Source organism: Borostomias antarcticus, assembly GCF_949987555.1.
Source record: "Borostomias antarcticus genome assembly, chromosome: 26".
Lineage (NCBI taxonomy): Eukaryota > Metazoa > Chordata > Actinopteri > Stomiiformes > Stomiidae > Borostomias > Borostomias antarcticus.
In genome coordinates this window covers 5,903,807-5,927,136 of record NC_140259.1, presented here as the reverse complement: position 1 = coordinate 5,927,136, position 23,330 = coordinate 5,903,807, and the positions used below count along the sequence as shown (strand labels likewise).

Sequence of the window (23,330 nt, the reverse complement as noted above, 5' to 3'; positions counted from 1 at the left end):
AAACCTCCTACAAACCTCCTACAAACCCTCCTAGAAACCTCCTAGAAACCTCCTACAAACCCTCCTAGAAACCCTCCTAGAAACCCTCCTAGAAACCTCCTACAAACCTCCTACAAACCCTCCTAGAAACCTCCTACAAACCTCCTACCCAACCGTTCTTTACCCACCCAGCCAGCCCCACCTTCCCTCTGCCCTCCCCTATAATCATGTTCTTACCATCCCCCACCCCCCTTCTCTCTCTGGCACCCCCCTATAATCATCTGCATACCCCTCCCCCTTTCTCTCTGCCCTCCCCCGGTAGACAGAGACAGCCCCTCACCAACCTGATGCTCCAACAGCACCTTCTCATCAACACACACACACACACACACACACACACACACACACACACACACACACACACACACACACACACAATCAACAAACGGGTTTGACTATAATCTCTCTCTACGCACACACACACACACACATGCTCACACACAGGGTCTTAGGTTAAGGTGTTATTATAGAGACTACAGCTTGCAAAGCAGTTATTGACACGGCCTCCAGTGATGTGTGGAGGAAGAACCATGGTCTCTTCACCTCCGAACACCAGCCCACCTCGATGACTGTGTGGCTTCATCTAACCAGGGGAGACCCTGGGGTCAAAACCCATGGGTCGCCTCCCTAGGAAGAATACATCAATGTATGCATATGCATGTTATACTTTAAACCTTATATACACACAATCTTTATTGTGATGAGATTAAAGACCACTTTCTTATTGATATACAGTAGGACTAGTTCTGATACCCGTTGGAGAACACAATCACCAACTGGCCATTTAGTCAGCCTGTATTCATGGAAAGGTGGGGTCGAAAATGCTCTATGAACACACACACACACACACACACACACGTCTGCAGAGTTATTTAGCTGTCGATCTACTGTATAGTGGAAAGTGCCTGTGATTGCTAATGGCACAATGTATTATAGCCTACAGTCAAATAACCAAAACCGTGAATGGTTAATACCCGAAGGCCCCTGATATCGCACGTGGTTCTATGATGCTTGTTTTGGCCAAGGTTAGCAGGCTAGCTAGCTAACGTTAGCTACTATTGTGTACAATGGAACCTCACAGACTCACGCTTGTGATGTAAAAGGAGTCTCGATGAATAATAGTTTTGTTTTGGCTAACGTTAGCAAGAAACTCACATATATGACCGTGAGAGACAGTATTCCGTTATTTCTGCTACAGTATCATCTCCTGTTATAACGCCTAGCTAGCTAGCTAGCTTCCACGCACACACGGCCCAGCTCTGCGAAGCTACTGTGGAGCGTTGGCTGGCTTGACTTGGGTGCAGTAGATATGTACTGTATCCTAGAGCAGCACTTTGTGATAGAAGGGGTGACTCCGGAGCAGTAATTTTATGTTCAAATTAGCCAAAACGTAAATTGATTTAAAACTCGTCCCTGTCATTGTCTGCCCGAGACCCCTGCCAGTACCCGTGCCAAATCTGAATGCTGGCCAGGTCGATGGTGTCCCGAGGAAAATGTGAATTGACAGAGGAGAGGACAGAGTTACTCTTTTATGTGTTAGATGAGAGACAGAGGTCGTCCCCATGTATGTGAGATTTGACGCATCTCTTATGGCTTCTTCTATAGTAAACATGCTACAGTACATCTTGTTTAACGCAGCCTGCATGTACAGTAAGCCAGATACTACAGGAGTCAATCAGCGTGAAGGGCGTACATGTATATACAGTGTGTGTGCTTCTTAAAGGACATGAATCCTAATCTTACAGGATCATCAGAAAATCCTCGACAGTTTGTATACGTGTTCCATGTGGCGAGTGATACAACGGGCCGGTCCGGCCCAGGATAGCCTCTCTCTGACGGGCTAATTTGATCAGGTTAGTGTGAGCTGCTCCATATAAACACCTAGAGCTGAACAAGCCCCTTCACGCCCCTTCAACGTCCCAGCAACTGGGCGAGAGAGAGAGAGAGATGAGAGAGAGACAGACAGCATGAGGGCAAAGGACGGGAGATAATATTAATGTCTGTCTGTATTTAAGGTCTATCTGTCTGCCTGCCCTGTCTGCCTGTGTGTCCATCTGTCTGTCCGTCTGCCAGGGCGTAGTGAATTAATCTTAGCTCAGCTCATCTTAGTGCATCACACCATCCTGGCCGACCATAGCTGGTAGGAACCCCACGTTAGCGATTCCAGGGTTGTGGGCTACGTGTTCGCCGAACAGCGCCCTGGATAAAAGCCGAGCGTCTATCACATATGTAGAACACACACATACAGAGTCAAGTGATTTATTTTCTGTACTTTTCTTTTGTAAATGAAAGAAAATAAATGCAGAAAAGCAGCCGTAGCGGTTAGCATGACGAGGAAGACCTGTGTCCTCCCAGCTGCCCCGGGACCCGCTGGTGTTTTCGGAGCCCGGCGCTACGAGACGAACATCAGAACTTGTGTTCAGCGTCTCTCACCGCCAAATTGATGGGTGGTGTCTGCGCCCGGCCCACAGCCACCGGAGTCCCCTGCAATTCCCCAGAAGCCCGTCTGCTGTGGGCTGCAGGCCGCCTCCCTGTTAACCCCTCAGGGGGACCGACCCACTGAGGCTCGAACCCGGGCTCAGTTTGATCCAGAGGGCACAAGAACACCAACAGCACCGTCCCCGAAAGTGTCCACTCCCTAGTCAAAAAAAAGTCCTATTGGACCTTCCAACTGGCCAATAGAATCCTATAGGATTTTTTTTGACGAGGGCTGTAAGGTAAATTTACCTCACATTCTGGGGTATCTGATCTAACTGTAGGCTGCTTGACCAGATCAGTCGTGCAGTTCTCCTGGCCCAGTCAGGATGTCGTGGCATGGGGGTGGGGGGGGGGGGGGGGGGGGTGGGGGGGGGGGGTAGGGGTAGCATGAGGAAGGTGTTTTCAGTGACATTTTGACGGCTGAAAAAATGCCGTCGACCCTGCTGCTTCTCAGACGCCAACCCAACCGTTTTCCAGAGTTTGAGCGTCTTGGCTTTGCAATAAAGCCCTCCCTTGTGCCCTCCCTGTGCCCGCACACTTCAGAACGGGTTCAGCGAGTGTGGGTTGCCAAAAAGATGCATCTGCGTACGCAAAAAAGAATTTCAGGTTCTTCCGATGTGTTAAAACAAATCTGACTCGAGGGAAACGGCCGGTTCTCAATAGGTCACAGTAGCTTGCGAGCGGTAGTCTAGCGATGACTGACGAGATGAGTGTCACTCTTAGCGTGCTGAAACCAAGCGTACAGTTTTCTGGTGGTGAGTCAGAGTTACAGTCCATGTTGGAGGGTAAAACCAGGGGGTGTACCTCCCTCCACCACACCACAGGGCTGGGGAGAGAGAGGGAGAGAGAGAGAGAGAGAGAGAGAGAGGGGAGAAGAACTGAAAGTAATAAACAAATAGGGAAGTCTCCGAGGACGAGCGGCCCAAGTTTCCAACGCTTTGAAAGTTTCATGTAGTTTAGTTTTTTTGTTATGGCGGCTCATTCAACAGAATTTACGACTGGAAGTCAATTTTCCACACGAGGCGCCACATGTACTCCCCCCCCCTCCTGTCACGCATGCAAACACACACACACACACACACACACGTCTTATGGTTTGTCTGTCAAACAGGCTAACATGTTTAACACAGTTGGTATTGATCTAATATAGAAAGGCTTTGGTGGGCTTATGCTAAACCCCCCTTAGTGCCAACCACACAGGCTCTGCAGTCTCTCTCTCTGTCTCTCTCTCTGTCTCTCTCTGTCTCTCTCTGCAGTCTCTCCCAGTCTCTCTCTGCAGTCTCTCTCTGTCTCTCTCTGTCTCTCTCTCAGTCTCTCTCCACTCTACCCTGCTGTTGACAACCACTCAGTTATCACTAAATAACTACATTAAAAACTATTGATATGTGCATGATAACAGGCTAACAGGGCATGCAGCATAATCAACACCAGCATAATAACTACTGAATAAATACATTAATTCCTACTTGTAATGTTACACACACCGTGACGTTATAGGAGAGAGGGTTAAATTGGTTCAGCTGGATGTAAAGTAAAACTTTAAGACAGGAATACCCCCCCCCCCCATAGCACAGTACCTGCACGCAGAACCGCCCTATTTAAACCCCCCCCCCCCCCCCCCCCATAGCACAGTACCTGCACGAAGAACCGCCCTATTTACCCCCCCCCCCCCCCATAGCACAGTACCTGCACGAAGAACCGCCCTATTTGCCAACCCCTCTTTATCTGCAAGTGGGTCAAGAACTCTGAACTCTATCAAGCCCTGTCTCTCTCTCTCTCTCTTTCTCCCTCTCTCTCTCAAACACCCCCCCCCTGCTCTCTCTCCTTCACACACACACACACACACACACACACACACACACACACACACACACACACACACACGCACACACACCGAAACCTGGTATTTATTTCCTCAACTCCCCCTCCCTCCTTTCCTCAAAGACAGCAGAGAGAGAGAGAGAGAGAGAGAGAGAGAGAGAGAGAGGAAAGACAGAGGAAGAAAGAAAGAAAGAAAGAAAAAGAAAGAAAGAAAGAAAGAAAGAGAGAAAGAGAGAGGAACAGAGGAGCGTGAGAGAAAGAAAGAGAGAGAGAGAGAGAGAGAGAAAGAGTGTGTATATAGATAGAGCTCTTACCAGCTGGCCTGTGGTAGCAGAGTCCCTGTGTGTCTCCGGTCCCCCCTAGGCCCTGTCAGGCCGGCCTGCCTACCCGCTCTGCTGCCTCTGTCTCTGGGCAGCTCTCAGCCTCAGCCTCCCTGCCTGCACCGGAGCTCCAGCAGCCGGGGAAACTTACGAGTGGCCCTGGTCTCTCAGGCAAGCCCTAGCCTGATCTCACCCTCTGGTCTCTCTCTCTCTCTCTGAGGCAGCCAGACACCTAACCCCCCCCCCCCCCCTCCTCTCCCCACACACACACACACACACACACACACACGCACACACCCCTCCTCTATTTTCAGCCCACACTGCTCGAGCGGCTCTCCCTCCTCCCATTGGCTTGACAGCCGCTCACTCACCACACCTCCTCGACGGGATTGGCTGGCGGCCGTTCCTTTTTTTCCCCGTGTAGCCGAGGGCAAGGCACTCTGGGATGCGGAGTCCTCGCACGGTATTTGACCCGCTTCTCAGCCCCCGCTGTGAACTACAGGACCCAGCTGCCACCGTTCCCAGGCCCCGCCCACCTCTCCCAGGCTGCTCAGACGTAAGCACAGAGGGCAGTGCTGTGCGATCTAGTGTGTTGCTAGCAGGATGCCAGGTATTAAAACTACAGACCAGCCTTCAAACAGGGTCGGGCTCCACAGAAGAGGGGAAAAAATACCCTGCCGACCAACGCTGACGGACACACACACACACACACACACACACACACACACACACACACACACACACACACGCACACACACTATGGCAACAGCCTCTCACATGAACACACATACACCCGTAGACAATCTGTCCACATTTATAAAACACACAATCCATTCTCCTGGCCTATATTCAGACTTATTTCCTATTCGGACAAAATTCCCGAACGGCGAGGAGGGACTTGAGCAGCACAGAAATACATCCCGACCTTCACGTCACACACAACTTCTGCAACACACACATCTGTGGGGGACGTGACACTGTCTTGAAAAGTTGCTGCCATCTCGTCATTGTACCTCGTCCTATAGAATTATTTTTGGTTCCTACTTCCTCTATCCAGTGCAGCCCCCCCGCCCCCCTCCGAGAAACCCCCCCCCCCCCCCCCCCCTCGCCTAAGTGCTTCCACCTGCCTGAAAAGTTAACGCCTCGAACACATCAAATCAACTTTGTCGGAGCGACGGCGAGAGCGGGGTGGGCGGGGGGGGATGTGTGTGTGTGTGTGTGTGTGTGTGTGTCGGGGGGGGGGGGGGGGGTGTTATCAGATACAGATCAACTTTAGCGAGGGAAGAAAAAAAGGAACCTTAACTAGTGACTGTCGAGACCCACCTCTCCCCCCCCCCTCCAGCTCTCTCGTCCCGACCCCCCCCCTACCCCCCCCCTGCCCGCCCGCCCGCTCTCCTCTCCTCTGCCCCCCTCCCTCATTCCTTTCGTCTCTCCTCCAGGGAGGCAGCTCCGGCCGCAGGCCTAGGGCAGACCGTTGGTTGGGGTGGGGGGGTGTTTAGCTCACCTGCGATGGCCGTGGTGCTGTTTGTTGTGGGTTTGCTCAGCCCTCTCCTCTCCTCCTCTCTCTCTCTCTCTCTCGCTCTCTAAGTGTCGCGCAGCAGAGCCCCGTCTGCGCTAGCCAGGCAGCAGCAGATCAACTCTATTCCCTTCCTGGTTTCTGGAGGGCAGAGAGGTCCCTCCCTTTCTCTCTCTCTCTCTCCCTCTCTCTTAAAGAAACAGCATTCCCCCTCTCTCTCTCTCTCGTTCCTCTCTTCCACTTCTCTCTGGGGAGTGAAGTGAATCAGATATTTCCGTGTGATTACAGGCGGACGGTTTTTGTCGTGTCAAAAAAAAAGAGAAGAAAAAAGACTGATAAGTTCCATCAGAGATGATTCCGAGGTCGTCTTCTGTCACTTCCTGGAGGCTAATCTGAGAACGGACGTTAGTGGGCACACACGTTAGCGGGCACACAGTTACACAAACTTAGATTAACCGGGCATGATCAGATTAAGTTGGAACTCTCGTCTTTTCTGGTCTCTCTCTCTCTCTCTTCTCTCTTCTACCCCCCTGGTCTCCCCAATCTCTCTCTCTCTCTTCTCTCTCTCTGTCGGTGAGTGTTGCACCCACCCATCCCACACTGCCTGAGGTCATGCTGTCCCACCCTGAAAACAAGCCATGGCACATTCCAAGACACAGGGGCTGCCAGCAAACCCCTCCACACTTTCTCCCCCTCTCTCTCTCTTTCCATTTGTTTTCACCTGTCTTTCTAACTCCCTTTCTTCCTCCTCCGCGTTATTAAAACATACCTTTTAGCAGGTGAGACACCGGGAAGTGTTCTACGTGACGTCGGTTTGATAACTCGTATCACATGACTCTCTGGAGCTACTCCAGGAGGGGTGAGCTGGTGTTTGGGCATCACCTACGTGATCTCCCTGAGGTGAGGCGAGGCGTGCTCTGCGGCTCCTCTCTCACCCTGGTAGCGTGCATGTATGTACGGCGAGCAGCATGATCACGCCATCATGTATGTGAGGAGGCCGGCAATGATCACCTGACTCTAGGATGGAGCGGCCGACCAGGACAGGTGTTCCTCCCGTTCTCTCGCACCACACCGGAAGTGGACGTACCCTAGATAGGAAGTAAGTCTAGAAGGTGGTGGTGTGTCCTGGGGGTGGGCACAGCGCGCAGTTGGCTGACTGAGCATGCTCCCTGGGCGGCAGTTACACACACGCCACCTAGAGGCCAGAGGCTGGTACTGCAGCAGGTGGCAGAGGAAGTTCATACGGACACGTTATGTACTGTGGAACGAACACATGCAGTACAGTTGTTTACATAGTTCAGCAACAAATCATGGTAAAAGCTGATTACACAATGCTTTTGAAAGACATTCATTGATTCATTCACAATAGGTGTCATAATGCGCAGAAAATGATCAACCAAAAATAAAATAGCTCAAATCTGAGCAACTTGCAATAATAGTAAAAATTAATTTAGCATAACTGGAAATACACAATGCAACACCATCTCAAAATTTTTCATCCATTTTGCAATAATCATAAAACACTTCTAATGAATCCTTCTCTCCTCCTGCAGACGAGATGATGTCATCCATGTTTATGAGAATATAGCCACATATAAACCAATATAAACCCCCTCCCTCCCCAAACCAGACAGCCCTCCCCTCCTATCCCAGCCCCAGACACCCACCCTCAACACTGCTTTTGTCATTTGTGGCCAACTGTTTTGATTGACTTTAGCTTGGCGGCACCCTAATTGAACCCTAGTTAAGAAGTGGTATGCAGCCACATGCAGTTCTGTAAATATCACACCACCTTCATAAAACAAGTGCACAGTGAACCTGCCGTCCCCCACCCATGATGCATGTCGTCAGCATGTAGGCCTACAGTGGTTGAATGTGTGAGTGGAGTGGGTTTTTCTAGTTTAGACATATCTATAGAGCCGGCATATAGGCCCATGATGTTTTTTGTTTGGTCTAAAATGTAAGCATTTATTCAAAAGCAAGTAGTGATTTAAAATATCAATGATTAAAATGGTTCATATAAAAATAACCTCAAGCGATATTGACTTTATGTAGGGCAAAAAAATCTGTAGTAAAAACGACTATCTAAAAAAATTAACCGATGCATTTTAGCCTCGCACTGTTTTTAACCCTTTCAGGAGTATGTGACTCCTATATAATGACTCCTATAGAATGTAATGACTACATTCTGAAATTTGATTGTTGTTTTACCCACTACTACTGCAGCACATCTGCAACTGTGTATGGCCTAATATCAACCCAGGGTTGCCAACTCTCACGCATTGGCCGTGAGACACACGGGATCGAGCCTCGTCACACGCGCACACGCCACAATGGAATTTCATAGGGCAAACAAAAAAAACAAATATATATATATATATTTTTTTTTTTTTTTTACAAAATTTTGCGGCATCCCTGGACTTGTCTCCCCATGCATGTCGCTGATTGCTATCGATTTAAACCTATTAGAGTCAGCTTGGGCAGCTCATCAAACGTTGCCCGCTCCGGATTGAATGATTTAAAAAAAAAAAAAGGGTTGGGATGGAATGTGATTGGTGCTTGGAGACGTCATCCTTTCCAGACCATACTGGCGTCAGCGCTTGAAAAGGTCTTCATTGCAAGAAGCCATGGTGCTTGAACAAGGTTGGAAGGTTCATGAGAGTTACAGAGTCATAAAAAATAAGTAATTCTTTTCATATTTACAAGTTATGCTGTCACTTGTATCAGAATTTTTACCTTGCAATTATTTCACGGAGTATTGATACAGTGGCTGTCATTATAGTGACTAGAATTTAGCTAGCTAACTACTTTTCATTGATTTCTAGCCTAGCAAGAGCACGTCTGCATGGTGAAGGACTAGTGAAGTGAAGCCTGCAAAGGTCCCAAAACTGCCAGGTTTATTAGGTGGGCTAGCTTGTAGAGGCTAGCCCAACTTGTGATATTCCCACTATTTCTTTCTTTCTTACTATTATAGTTCTCCAGTTGTTTGGCCCTTAAAGGAGTAGAAAAGGGAAAATGCACGTTTAGCCCTGTTTTAAGGTTACTTATGATCATATACAATGGTTCAGATCAAAACGTTGACAAAGCTAGCATTTTCGAGAAAGTTGATAATTGCTCTACCACCGTTTTAGTCATACAATGGATGTGGATGGGCATCTTGAAAAATCATTCAAAAACATGTTAAACTCTCGATTAATATTCTTTGTAGAAGTGTCATGGCGAGGCATCTTGAGAGAGAGACTAGGCTCCTGTGCGCCATGGACCAGGGGGTCCAACTGCTTCTCAACTAGCATAGTACAACATCAAACCAACAACATCATAAAACTAGAAAGTACATTTCCTGGAGAAAATGTGAGGTGGGCTAGCTGCTGCAGCCCAGCAAAGCAACCAGCCTGGCCTAGCACAGCAGCACAGCCGAGCCCAGACTTGTCCCGTCCAGCCTCGTAGGCTAAGGCGTGTGAAGGTCCGGAGACTGCCAGGTAAACGGTTTATTTTTTGATATTAGTTTGATGTTGTATGTCAGTTAGAAGCAGTTATTCTTGACATAGCCCCCTGGTCCAAACGTGTTAAAATCTGAACAATATGAGCAAAGACTGTAAATGTTATTTTATTTTTTAGAATATTGACATGGAAATGTAATTAAAACAGGTTAAAATCTGAACAATACGAGTATGTGAAGCACTTTTTTTTTATTTTTTTTTTATAGTTGACATTTCAATATCGCCAAATAAACCTGCACATATTGAACTATGTATTGGGTCATGCTAGTGTGTTTACTGCATTGTTGACAATGAGGTCTCATCAGATCCCTCAGGTGGCCAAAACTGTTGTAGGTTGAGGGGTTAGAAATTATGAAACTTGTCTAAATGGTCATGTTTCTTACAGTACAACTACAAGTGCTCAGACCTCTGCCCATGAATGAATTTTGTGGTTCTTTTTGAGCGCTTGAGAGCATCATTCTGAACCCTTCGTCCCTGTGACCTTCCCATCTCCAGATATGGCAGTATGGCCATGAGCCGTCATCGGGGCGGAGGTAAAAATGAATATTAAAGATGTGAGGACAGCCACCCCTCCACAAAAAATGTCTCACTCCAAGCTTTTCTGAAAAGTTGGCAACCCTGTCAACCTCCAGTAGCTAGCTAGCTGTATATCAACCTCTAGTAGTTAGCTAGCTGTATATCAACCTCTAGTAGTTAGCTAGCTGTATATCAACCTCCAGTAGCTAGCTAGCTATATATCAACCTCCAGTAGCTAGCTAGCTGTATATCAACCTCTAGTAGTTAGCTAGCTGTATATCAACCTCTAGTAGTTAGCTAGCTGTATATCAACCTCCAGTAGCTAGCTAGCTATATATCAACCTCCAGTAGCTAGCTAGCTGTATATCAACCTCCAGTAGTTGGCTAGCTATATATCAACCTCTAGTAGTTAGCTAGCTATATTTCAACCTCCAGTAGCTAGCTAGCTATATTTCAACCTCCAGTAGCAAGCTAGCTAGCTATATATCAACTTACAGTAGCTAGCTAGCTAGCTATAAATTAAATTCAAGATACAACTATGTGCAAATGTTTTTACAGTCGTGCAATGTCTTCAAATTATTTGATCGATGTTCATCCAGGTTTATTCATCCAGCTGAACTGTGGGTGCGTGGCACATTTTCAAGAGCAAACTAGCCAGCCAACTATCAAACAAGATCATGTTGACAGTTAACCTTGATTTTAGATCAAATTAGAGATCACTCATCGACTCTAGACTATGTGACTAAACCAAGCCCCCAGAAACAGCTGGGCTTTGAGGCAATTTTGGTGCATTGGCCAAACTCGGTATTGCAAGTCACGTGACGCCATAGGACCCCCAAAAACATTTTCCCATAGACTAACATGGGCAAATAAACAGCTGTCTGGAGTCAGGATTTATTTTATTTTCTTATTTTCTGGGCATCACTCAAAGTCAAAAAAAAATTGAACTATCAAGTTTTAGATCATTGGGTCCATTTTAATTTAGAAGCCACCAAGAGCCGGAGTTTTACAGCCGTTTCTTTTACCATGTATGTCTATGTGAAAACGGGATAGGCAGGGCCAAGAAAAACACCACTGCCCATGTGCTGTGGATCTCGGAACTAGGATTCTTTTAAAAACCTTTTGCCGTATAGGGGCAGTTGCGGCTCAAGAGGTAGAGTGAGTTGTCCAATTACCAGAGCGAGTTGTCCAATTACCACAGGGTTGAAGTCCCTGCTCCTCCTGTCCACATGGCAAAGTTGCTAATGAGCAAGCTAGCTACCTAAACATGATACTAACCAAAGGTGTCTTACTAATTACGTCATTTCCTGAAAGGTAGTAGACGGGCTCCTGAGTAGAAGAGACTAGACTTTTACTGAGACATCAAGCATACTTTTTTTTATGTACAAAGCAAAATGTACTTGGCAATGAGAAAATTAAATTGTGGGCTCTGGTACATGTTTGACAGAGGCACACACACAAACACACAGGGGTCAAATTAATAGTCCCCTATTGGTTGGGGGACGCAAAAAAAAAAAGAGTCAGGCTAACAGTCTAACAGCTAACAATCAGGCACAAAATGTCCGGCAGACTCCACCTCTTGACAGTTTGGATTTGAAAATCTCCAGTGGAATGTTACAGTAAATTTGTTAAAACTGAAAATGAGACTACAAACTTGTGTTGCAGTATATTCTCAGTATTTGCCCCTGAACTATACATGCAATAACACGCATACAAACTCACAATAATACATTCACAAATAGGGTTTATTTTCTTTGTTTTGTACATTACCATATCCAACACATTTGATAATAAAATGACTTCTCTCTTATACCTTTTAATAAATCAATATCATGATTATCTTAAGACTGCAAAAAAGTACTTAGTATATATAGCTTTTATACACAAACAAGTGGGCAGTCCATTCACTTAGTTACAGTAACCGCTGAATGCCCATTTGTGGAGAGGTCAGCCACAAGCCTGCCTCGGCCTGGGACCCGTCTCAATACTGTCAACCTGCATCCTTCACTCCTCCAATCCTACCTCACTTGAGGCCATTTCTGATTGGATGGGATAGCTGAAAGAATGCTGCTCGTCATCGCAGCTGTTACCAATCCATGACCAGAGTGGTCAGAGCACAGGATGAGAGCGAGGGAGGAAGGCCAGAGGGGAGGAGGCATCGAAAGGGATGAGGCCTGGGCCCTCACCAAGACAAACCCGCTAGCGTGCGCACGCATACTCACAGAAAGCACAAGATGAGCACAAACATCCCTTTCACATGATGTCAAAGCAGACCGTCAAAGTCATTCAGATTTCAAGATTGACAAGTCAAATTTCAGGCATTTGATTGAAAACAGAACTTAATAAAACATGGTCTTAGCAAATAAAGACATTTAGAGAAAAGATATGAGTGATCCTAATCATAAACCATGCTGCTGGTCTCCAATGAGAACACAGATCTCTGTCTCGAGCGTGGAGAGACATAAGCGTGGAGAGACATGAGGGTTGAGGTGAATTCCCAGTCTCCATGACGGTCAGTAAGACATGACACTTTGCTGCAGAACGCAGAAGTACCTTGAGGGAACAATACAATCAGAATCACTGTTAGAACCGAATCGCAACGCGGCCATTCAGTCAGGAACCGCACAGACCTACAGACGTCATGACAAACCTCTTTGGTTGGTCTCCATCATCATCATCGTCATCATCATCATCAGTCTGACTCTACAGACAGGATTAATACAGGATTCAACAATACAGAAGTGGTGTAACATCACACCAGACAAGACCAGATCAGAGCTCTCTTCACTCGGCTGAGAGGGAGGAGAGACGGCAGAGGAGGAGGAGGAGGAAGGGGGATGGGAGGAGAAGGATGAGGAAGAGGAGAAATGGGAGGACGAAGAAGTAGAGGACAACAAAAAAATAGGAGGAGGAAGATAGAAGGAGGTGGAGAAAAAAGATGGAGGAGTGGAGCTGGGACATGGAATACAGGACACCTGTGATCATGTGACCTGCGGCGGAGGAGAACGCTAGAACACCAGGAAACCCTTTACCAGAGAGCAAGACCAAAGCAGTGCATGAAAGTGTGAGAGGGTAAGAGTGTGTATATTCGTGTGGTGTGTATATCAACCTGTGTGTGTGTGTGTGTGTTTCATGTTGACGGCAGGTCTGCTCAGTCCGTGTTGCGTGTGGGGGTACTGGGCTGGTTGAGCCCCATGGTTTTACACAGCCAGCCGGCAAAGTCCACCTCCTCCACCTCGGCCCGCTTGATGAAGATGTGGCTCTGGACAACGACAAGACACAGGAGAGGACGGTCAGCTCGTCAAAGACCATCCAACACGTTTCACTGGGGACAGGACTACGCTGGTTCAGCCGCAGACGGAATCTCCTGTTAATCACGTCCTGATATTTCACATCCGACATTCCAACTACTTATCTATTGGCGAGCAGAGAATTGCGGTTCCTTGCCCTTCAGATTGCAAGTGAAAAGTCTTCAAGAAGTACTACAACAATCCTCCCGCCTAAGCACTTATTGTATTTTATTGTATTATATTGTATTGCACTGTACTTTGGATTGCTATTCTTGCACTTTGCCTTCAGCACTAGATTATGCTCTTAGTCACTTGTTTTAGAGAGAAGATGCACTTGTGAGTTCTGGCAAGTAGTAGTACATTGGCTTTTCCTACGTTGAATGCAATTATTGTTAGTCGCTTTGGATAAAAGCGTCTGCTAAATGACTGTAATGTAATGTAATGTAAAAGTTGAATCAGTCGGTCAGACAGCCAGCCAGCCAGCCACCCACCCAGTCAGTCAGTCAGTCAGTCAGTCAGTCAGTCAGTCAGTCAGTCAGCCAGCCAGTCAGTCAGTCAGTCAGTCAGTCAGTCAGTCAGCCACCCACCCAGTCAGTTACTCACCGTCAGCATTTTCAGGTCAGCTCTCTCTGCTGGGTTCTTGATCAGACTAGGAACACAGAGAGAGATATCAACCTCCTGACTCTCTGACTGACCTGTGTTCATTCTTTATTTTTATCAGTTTTTATCAGATCTTTTTATTTCCTCTGTTTTTATTTATTGTCCTATTAAGCACATTGTATTTCATCCTTACATGAAAGGTGCTGTACATATACAGTTTAATTCGACTCAGCCACAGAAACAACCACCATCACCCCCATTCTATCAACGGTTCCTAAACCTCCTAAATAACACCACAGCACTAGACAAACTAAACATGGCCGCCTCACCATTTAGTCACAAACTCCTGGAAGTCTGAGGTGAACACCCCATGTGGCAGCTTGGGAGGAGGCTGGGGAGGAGAGGAGAGAGGGGGACATTGAGGGGGATAGGAGTCGACAGAGAGAGAGAGAGAAAGAGAGAGAGAGAGGAAATGCATGCAGCATCAGTATAATACTAGACAGTATGCAGACCTGCAAACTGGAGTAGTGAAAAAGGTGACGACATACAAAACTTAAAACCCTCTAGATTCACTGAAACTACCATGGATAACATAAAAAAAGGTGACTGTAGCCAAAAGGTGACAGGTTTGCAGGTCTGAGTATGAGAGGAGAGACGGTGTGAAGGACCCGGGTGCGGAGCGAGAACTTTCTCTGACCTCGTTGACGATGTAGTCCAGCAGCTCAAATATGGCCATGGCTGGCCTGCTGTCCACCCCATGTCCTAGAGGAGAGCAGTCAGACCGCTAAGACACACGCGTACATACAGACTACAGCTTCAACGCAGAAACATTTGATGTGCTGCTTATACATCAATAAATAGATATACTTGAATTTAATTGATCAACGCAAAAACATAACATACTGTTCATATCAAGTGTTTGAAATCAGGTTAACTAAGCTTCAGGAAAATCTAAATTAACGGAACTTCTAACAACATTTTAACATTGGAACACGTGAATAACATAATAATAAAATAACATAACATAATAGGAAGAAACATGACATAGAACATGATCTAGGAGTAGTTGTTTTATTTGTTTGTTTTTTTGGGGGGGTGCATTTGTTTAGCTTGTCGTCTCACCGCTGACAGGCCGCCCGGGTGGTCTGGGCCGGGTGGAGTTCTGCACGCCCCCCTCGGCCCCGTCCGGGATGGGCCGTCCGAAGATGGCCTCCAGCTCCTTGGCGTCGGGCGGGGGGATGGGGTAACGGCCCACGGCCAGCTCCACCAGGGACAGACCCATGCTCCACACGTCCGACTGCACCGAGTAGTGGGTCCCCTGCAGTCTCTCCGGCTGTCGGGTGCACACACACACACACGCACACACACAAACACACACACACGTCACATCCAGGCAGGGGCTGCCAGGCTTGCCAGGCCTCCCCCCTCCTCCTCCTTCTCTCTCTTCTCCTCCCCTCCCTCCTCCGTGCGCTCGGCTGCTGCCAGGTTGCCAGGCTGGCAGGGTGCTCGGAGCGCCACGCCCTCCAGGTGCCTGGGAGAGAGAGGGGAGGGGGGGGGGGCAGGGCCTGGCACTGCCAGACACCGCGCCGCACGGCCCTCTCTGGGGCTCGGCCGCGGGCTGTTGGCAGGGGAGAGAGGAGGAAGGGGGGGCGTGGGTTGAGGGGGTAGGGGAGTGGTAGGAAAGGGAAGAGGAGGGAGGGGGAGAGAGAGAGAGAGGGGGGGGGGGCTGGGTTGGAGGGGGGGGGGGGGGTGGTAGGAAAGGGAAGAGGAGGGGGGGGGGTCTGACTCACCGACATGTAGGAGCGGGTTCCCACAAAGGAGTTGGCCATGGAGTCGATGAGCTGCCCGCTCACGCCAAAGTCACACAGCTTGATCTCCCCGCGAGAGTTCACCAGGATGTTAGAGGGCTTGACGTCTGAGAGAGGGAGGGAGGGAGGGAGGGAGGGAGGGAGGGAGGGAGGGAGGGAGAGAGAGGGAGGGAGGGAGGGAGGGAGGGAGAGAGAGGGAGGGAGGGAGAGAGAGAGAGGGAGGAACACGGGTGAGTCCAGAGAGAGACAGAGAGAGAAAGAGGGAGGGAGGGACGGAGGGGGGAACACAGGTGAGTCCAGAGAGAGAGAGAAAGAGACAGAGAAAGAGGGAGACGGAGGGACACAGGTGAGCACAGAGAGGGAGGGAGAGAGAGAGAGAGAGAGAGAGAGAGAGAGAGAGAAAGAGAGAGAGAGACAGTGTCTCAGCATGACCAGTTGCCCCTCCCTCAGACCCTGGCTCCACCCCCTATCTGCTCAGAACAGACTTGATTGGTCCTTGTTCCGTCTCCGTAGCACCCAGAGGCAGCGAGGGGCTTTAGACACCGGGATGCTGCGTGTGCCAATAACACACGCGTCCGGGCAGAAGACCGCATGGAGGCATTTTCCTCCGAGAAACTCGAGATTTTTCTGGACCTCGAGGGGTCTTTATTTTGGCTAGGGGTGAGAAACACACGAGAGTGAGGGCGACACGGCACACAAAACACACGCCTTCGTGGTCGCCGGTGGGAGTGGCTCCCTGCCTCTCCCCCATCCAGGCCGTCCTCCTCCAGGGGCAGCCAGGAGCAGCGGGCGGCCATCGTTCACGGCGCCCGGGGACCAAGTCCAAGCGCTCAGTCCAGATCCTGGTCAGGGACCGGACTGAAGAGCATCTGTTCTTCTGCTTGTTTTTCATATTGTATTATGTTTTTCATATTTTATCGTATTATATTATATTGCACTGTACTTTAGATTGCTATTCTTGCACTTTGCCTTCAGCAATAGATTATGCTCTTAGTCACTTGTTTTAGAAAGAAGATGCACTTGTGAGTTCTGGCCAGTAGTAGTACATTGGCTCTTCCGACGTTAAATGCAATTATTGTTAGTCGCTTTGGATAAAAGCGTCTGCTAAATGACTGTAATGTAATGTAATATTGGGTTCTTTCGGGAGGAAACCCTTGCCAACACAGGGTGAGAACATGCAAACTCCGAGTCTTGCTCAAGGATACTTGGGCTCAGTGGGACACAGGGAGCTGGGATCGAACCGGGAACCTTCAGATCCTCAGCCCACCGTCCGTGCATTCTCTGCTTCTTGTTTAATTGTTGTCTATTTCTGCAATAACTGCCCTCATGGCTGTTTATACTACTAGTTAACATTACTGCTCGTTGCTTCGGAAGACTGTTTTGCCACGGGAACCAATCAGGGGCTGCGTTGTCCTGGAGGGCAGAACAGCGGTCAGAACTCAAAACCCTTTGAGATTTGGGGAAGTCCAGACTGAGCTGAGCTGAGCTGAGCTACCCCTCATCACCCCTATCCACCCTTCTCTACCCCTCATCACCCCTATCCACCCTTCTCTACTCCTTATCAACCCTATCCACCCGTCTACTCCTTATCACCCCTATCCACCCTTCTCTACTCCTTATCACCCCTATCCACCCTTCTCTACGGCTTATCACCCCTATCCACCCTTCTCTACCCCTCCCTACCCCTTATCACCCCTATCCACCCTTCTCTACCCCTTATTACCCCTATCCACCCTTCTCTACCCCTTATCACCCCTATCCACCCTTCTCTACCCCTTGTCACCCCTATCCACCCTTCCCTACCCCTCATCACCCCTATCCACCCTTCTCTACGGCATATCACCCCTATCCACCCTTCTCTACCCCTCCCTACCCCTTATCACCCCTATCCACCCTTCTCTACCCCTTATCACCCCTATCCACCCTTCTCTACCCCTTATCACCCCTATCCACCCTTCCCTACCCCTCATCACCCCTATCCACCCTTCTCTACGGCTCATCACCCCTATCCACCCTTCCCTACCCCTCATCACCCCTATCCACCCTTCCCTAGCCCTTATCATCCCTATCCACCCTTCCCTACCCCTCATCACCCCTATCCACCCTTCCCTAGCCCTTATCATCCCTATCCACCCTTCCCTACCCCTCATCACCCCTATCCACCCTTCCCTAGCCCTTATCATCCCTATCCACCCTTCCCTAGCCCTCATCACCCCTATCCACCCTTCTCTACCCCTCATCACCCCTATCCACCCCTCTATACCCCTCATCACCCCTATCCACCCTTCTCTACCCCTCATCACCCCTATCCACCCTTCCCTACCCCTCATCACCCCTATCCACCCTTCTCTACCCCTCCCTACCCCTTATCACCCCTATCCACCCTTCTCTACCCCTTATTACCCCTATCCACCCTTCTCTACCCCTTATCACCCCTATCCACCCTTCTCTACCCCTTGTCACCCCTATCCACCCTTCCCTACCCCTCATCACCCCTATCCACCCTTCTCTACGGCTTATCACCCCTATCCACCCTTCTCTACCCCTCCCTACCCCTTATCACCCCTATCCACCCTTCTCTACCCCTTATCACCCCTATCCACCCTTCTCTACCCCTTATCACCCCTACCCACCCTTCCCTACCCCTCATCACCCCTATCCACCCTTCTCTACCCCTTATCACCCCTATCCACCCTTCCCTACCCCTCATCACCCCTATCCACCCTTCTCTACGGCTTATCACCCCTATCCACCCTTCTCTACCCCTCCCTACCCCTTATCACCCCTATCCACCCTTCTCTACCCCTTATCACCCCTATCCACCCTTCTCTACCCCTATCCACCCTTCCCTACCCCTCATCACCCCTATCCACCCTTCCCTACCCCTCATCACCCCTATCCACCCTTCCCTAGCCCTTATCATCCCTATCCACCCTTCCCTACCCCTCATCACCCCTATCCACCCTTCCCTACCCCTCATCACCCCTATCCACCCTTCCCTAGCCCTTATCATCCCTATCCACCCTTCCCTAGACCTCATCACCCCTATCCACCCTTCTCTACCCCTCATCACCCCTATCCACCCCTCTATACCCCTCATCACCCCTATCCACCCTTCTCTACCCCTCATCACCCCTATCCACCCTTCCCTACCCCTCATCACCCCTATCCACCCTTCTCTACCCCTCATCACCCCTATCCACCCTTCTCCACCCCTCCCTAACCCTTATCACCCCTATCCACCCTTCTCCACCCCTCCCTAACCCTTATCACCCCTATCCACCCTTCTCTACCCCTTATTACCCCTATCCACCCTTCCCTACCCCTTATCACCCCTATCCACCCTTCTCTACCCCTCCCTACTCCGTATCACCCCTATCCGACCTTCTCTACCCCTTATCACCCCTATCCGACCTTCTCTACCCCTTATCACCCCTATCCACCCTTCCCTACCCCTCATCACCCCTATCCACCCTTTTCCCCTTCTCCCTACCCTTCTCCATTGAAACCAATCACCCCCCTGGAGAATCACCACAGGAAAACCAGCACTGACAGCTAAAGATGTAGCCTATGGCCGCTCTGCTATAGGCCCCCATACTGTTCACTAGCATGGCGGCCAGCATGCTAACCGAAGCGAGCGTATACTTTCCACCACAAAAAAAACAAGCTCAACGTTCAAAATCTTGGCAAGTCCCTTAAAGCCATGTTCAGACACCACAGCCCGGGTGCTCTTCAGAAGTGTCCAGGTACCACAGCCTGGACAGTGTTCAGCCATGTTCAGGTACCACCGCCCGGACACTGGTCAGGGGTGTTCAGAGACCACAGACCGGATGGTGTTCGGCAGGTTCTAGAATGTCCATGTGAGTGTTTTCTAACTGCCTAATTCGGAACGTTGAAGGTTGGAAAACGAGTGTTTTCAAGATTCAACCTCTCCGACGTCTAGGAATTCCTCTCAATGAGAAGATGGATGTTCTAAAACTAACATCTCATCTCTGCTCTTCTCTCCGAGCCTGGCTTTAGGGCTAGGGAGAGAGAGAGAGACAGACGTAGGGAGAGAGAGAGATGGAGGGAGAGAGAGATGGAGATGGAGGGAGAGAGAGAGACGGTGGGAGAGAAGGATGGAGAGAGGGAGAGAGAGAGAGAGACAGACGTGGGGAGAGAGAGAGATGGAGATGGAGGGAGAGAGAGACGGTGGGAGAGATGGATGGAGAGAGGGAGGGAGAGAGAGAGAGACAGACGTAGGGAGAGAGAGAGAGACAGACGTAGGGAGAGAGAGAGATGGAGATGGAGGGAGAGACAGATAGAGACAGTGGGAGAGAGATGGACGGAGAGAGGGAGGGAGAGAGATAGAATGGGAGAGAGAGAGAGAGACAGACGTAGAGAGAGAGATAGAATGGAGGGAGAGACAGATAGACGGTGGGAGAGAGATGGACGGAGAGGGAGGGAGAGAGAATGGGAGAGAGAGAGAATGGGAGAGAGAGAGAGACAGACGTAGGGAGAGAGAGAGAGGGGGATGAGACATGGAGCAGGAAAGGGAGGGAGGGGGGCGCAAGGTGCGGCTGCTGCTGTATAATCCCATCTGATCACACACTCACACACACACTCTGCACTCCCTCAACCCAACCCTGTCCCCTACACACACACACAGGCGTAGTCGAGGGTACAGAGGCATATGGAGACATAGTTATACCCACTTCTGCAGTCACCACTACACTACTGGACACAATGTCCTTTCAGCTCAGCCTAGCTCACCCCCACACACACACACACACACACACACCCCACTGCTCTATCCAGCTACCAGTAGCAGCGCTCTGCACATGGATATAACGTACCACGCCCCTCTTCCACCGTCTGTTGAACTACCACAAATGGTAAATGGTAAATGGACTGCACTTATATAGCGCTTTTCCACCTTAGCGGCACTCAAAGCGCTCATTCACCCATTCACACACACATTCACACACCAATGGCGGCAGCTGCCATGCAAGGTGCTAACCTGCTCATTGGGAGCAATTTGGGGTTAGGTGTCTTGCTCAAGGACACTTCGACATGTGGACAGTCGGAGCTGGGATTCGAACCACTGACCCTTCGATCATTGAACGACCCGCTCTACCAACTCTCACACAGACCAGTGAGTGGTCATGTTGGAACCAGTCCCTCACACAGACCAGTGGGTGGTCATGTTGGAACCAGTCCCTCACACAGACCAGTGAGTGGTCATGTTGGAACCAGTCCCTCACACAGACCAGTGAGTGGTCATTTTGGAACCAGTCCCTCACACAGACCAGTGGGTGGTCATGTTGGAACCAGTCCCTCACACAGACCAGTGAGTGGTCATGTTAGAACCAGTCTCTCACACAGACCAGTGAGTGGTCATGTTGGAACCAGTCCCTCACACAGACCAGTGAGTGGTCATGTTGGAACCAGTCCCTCACACAGACCAGTGGGTGGTCGTGTTGCGTTTCCTCTCGCTAGGTCCTACAGGAAGGGGAGGAGTCCCCGACGCAGGACGTGGCTAGTTTCCACTTCTGTCGCTGCCTGCTGTGAACAGAGGAGTGACATCACCAGAAGACTTTCTTCTCAGGAGGGAACTGCTCAGATCTGCGGTGGAGACTCAATGGACGGTTAAGACAGGTGTATGAAAGGTTGAGACAGGAGTGTATGAAAGGTTCAGACAGGAGTGTATGAAAGGTTAAGACAGGTGTATGAAAGGTTGAGACGGGAGTGTATGAAAGGTTAAGACAGGAGTGTATGAAAGGTTAAGACAGGAGTGTATGAAAGATTCAGACAGGAGTGTATGAAAGGTTGAGACAGGAGTGTATGAAAGGTTGAGACAGGAGTGTATGAAAGGTTGAGACAGGAGTGTATGAAAGTTTAAGACAGGTGTATGAAAGGTTGAGACAGGAATGTATGAAAGTTTAAGACAGGAATGTATGAAAGTTTAAGACAGGAGTGTATGAAAGGTTAAGACAGGTGTGTGAAAGGTTAAGACAGGAGTGTATGAAAGGTTAAGACAGGAGTGTATGAAAGGTTCAGACAGGTGTATGAAAGGTTAAGACAGGTGTATGAAAGGTTAAGACAGGAGTGTATGAAAGGTTCAGACAGGAGTGTATGAAAGGTTAAGACAGGTGTATGAAAGGTTGAGACAGGAGTGTATGAAAGGTTGAGACAGGAGTGTATGAAAGGTTGAGACAGGAGTGTATGAAAGGTTGAGACAGGAGTGTATGAAAGGTTGAGACAGGAGTGTATGAAAGGGTAAAGGAGAAGGCTCTTTTTCGACAACCTGGACCTTATTTAAGACGTTTGACTTACCGAGATAACTTTGGTGTAATTCAGAGGCCTTAGAAGAAACTTAAAATCCAGCGAGCCAAGTATATCCATGTAATGACGGCGGACGGGGCACCGAGAATGCAGATTCTAAACAATGTATTTTCTGTCTATTTTTATGAATCGCTAGTTGTGCTTCCATAGAGCGAGGGCTTGTTGTGGTTTTCACATGCCTCTGTAATATGATCTTTAGAAGCGTCTTTAGAAACGAAATAAAGCTTCCCCACTTTCTCCAGCACGCATGCACAGAGCACAGCCTGGCTATTCTCCGTCTGTAGGCTACACTCGCGGCTCACATTCTCTACGCTACGATCGGCTTCCATCATATTCTAAGTCATCTTCTATATCCTCAAAATCTGGTACATATTCAGCCATATTGCACACAATCTTCCAGGCACCAACAAGCCGATCGTAGCGTAGAGAATGTGAGCGAGAGAGAGAGAGGGAGTGAGGGAGGGCGAGAGAGAGAGAGAGGAAGGGAGGGGGAGAGAGAGAGAGAGGGAGGGAGGGGGAGAGAGAGAGGGAGGGAGGGGGAGAAGAGAGGGAGGGAGGGAGGGGGAGAGAGAGAGAGAGAGGGAGGGAGGGGGAGAGAGAGAGAGAGAGAGAGGGAGGGCGAGAGAGAGAGAGAGAGGGAGGGAGGGGGAGAGAGAGAGAGGGAGGGAGGGGGAGAGAGAGAGAGAGAGGGAGGGGGAGAGAGAGAGAGAGAGAGAGAGGGAGGGGGAGAGAGAGAGAGAGGGAGGGAGAGAGAGAGAGAGGGAGGGAGGGAGGGAGGGAGGGAGGGGGAGAGAGAGGGAGGGGAGAGAGAGGGGGAGAGAGAGAGAGAGAGAGAGAGAGAAAGAGAGAGGTGTTGGTGTTGGAAGCCTTGCCCTCACCTCGGTGCATAATCTGGTGCTTCTCCCTCAGGTAGGCCAGCCCTCTCAGCACCTGCGGACATGACGACAGACACACAACACACACCTCAGCCCTAAACACACAGCGAGGCCTTCGACTGAACATCACATGACCTCCAGACCGCCCCGCCCCTCCCCCACCCCTGGCCGTAGCTTGCATTCAGAAGTTGGGCCTCAGAGAGGCGTTCCTGGAAGCTTATCATGACTCATATCTGCTCTGTG

The 23,330-nt window shown here is 49.5% G+C and overlaps 1 protein-coding gene across 2 annotated transcripts in view; it reads right to left on the bottom strand.

The window, feature by feature from the left end:
* Positions 1-11,878: 11,878 nt before the first annotated feature.
* map2k2a (mitogen-activated protein kinase kinase 2a) overlaps positions 11,879-23,330 on the bottom strand; it is a 17,266-nt gene continuing 5,814 nt past the window's right edge. The window contains exons 5-12 of one of the 2 annotated variants that reach the window (XM_084459190.1): positions 23,091-23,142; positions 15,871-15,995; positions 15,203-15,413; positions 14,778-14,842; positions 14,410-14,471; positions 14,084-14,129; positions 13,300-13,452; positions 11,879-12,743 (exon numbers count right to left, since the gene is read on the bottom strand). In XM_084459190.1, the coding sequence (XP_084315316.1) occupies positions 13,342-13,452; positions 14,084-14,129; positions 14,410-14,471; positions 14,778-14,842; positions 15,203-15,413; positions 15,871-15,995; positions 23,091-23,142 (672 nt within the window). In that variant the 3' untranslated portion in view covers positions 11,879-12,743; positions 13,300-13,341. Of the gene's footprint in view, positions 13,453-14,083; positions 14,130-14,409; positions 14,472-14,777; positions 14,843-15,202; positions 15,414-15,870; positions 15,996-23,090; positions 23,143-23,330 lie in introns of both variants that reach the window. The other variant, XM_084459189.1, reaches the window with a different exon arrangement.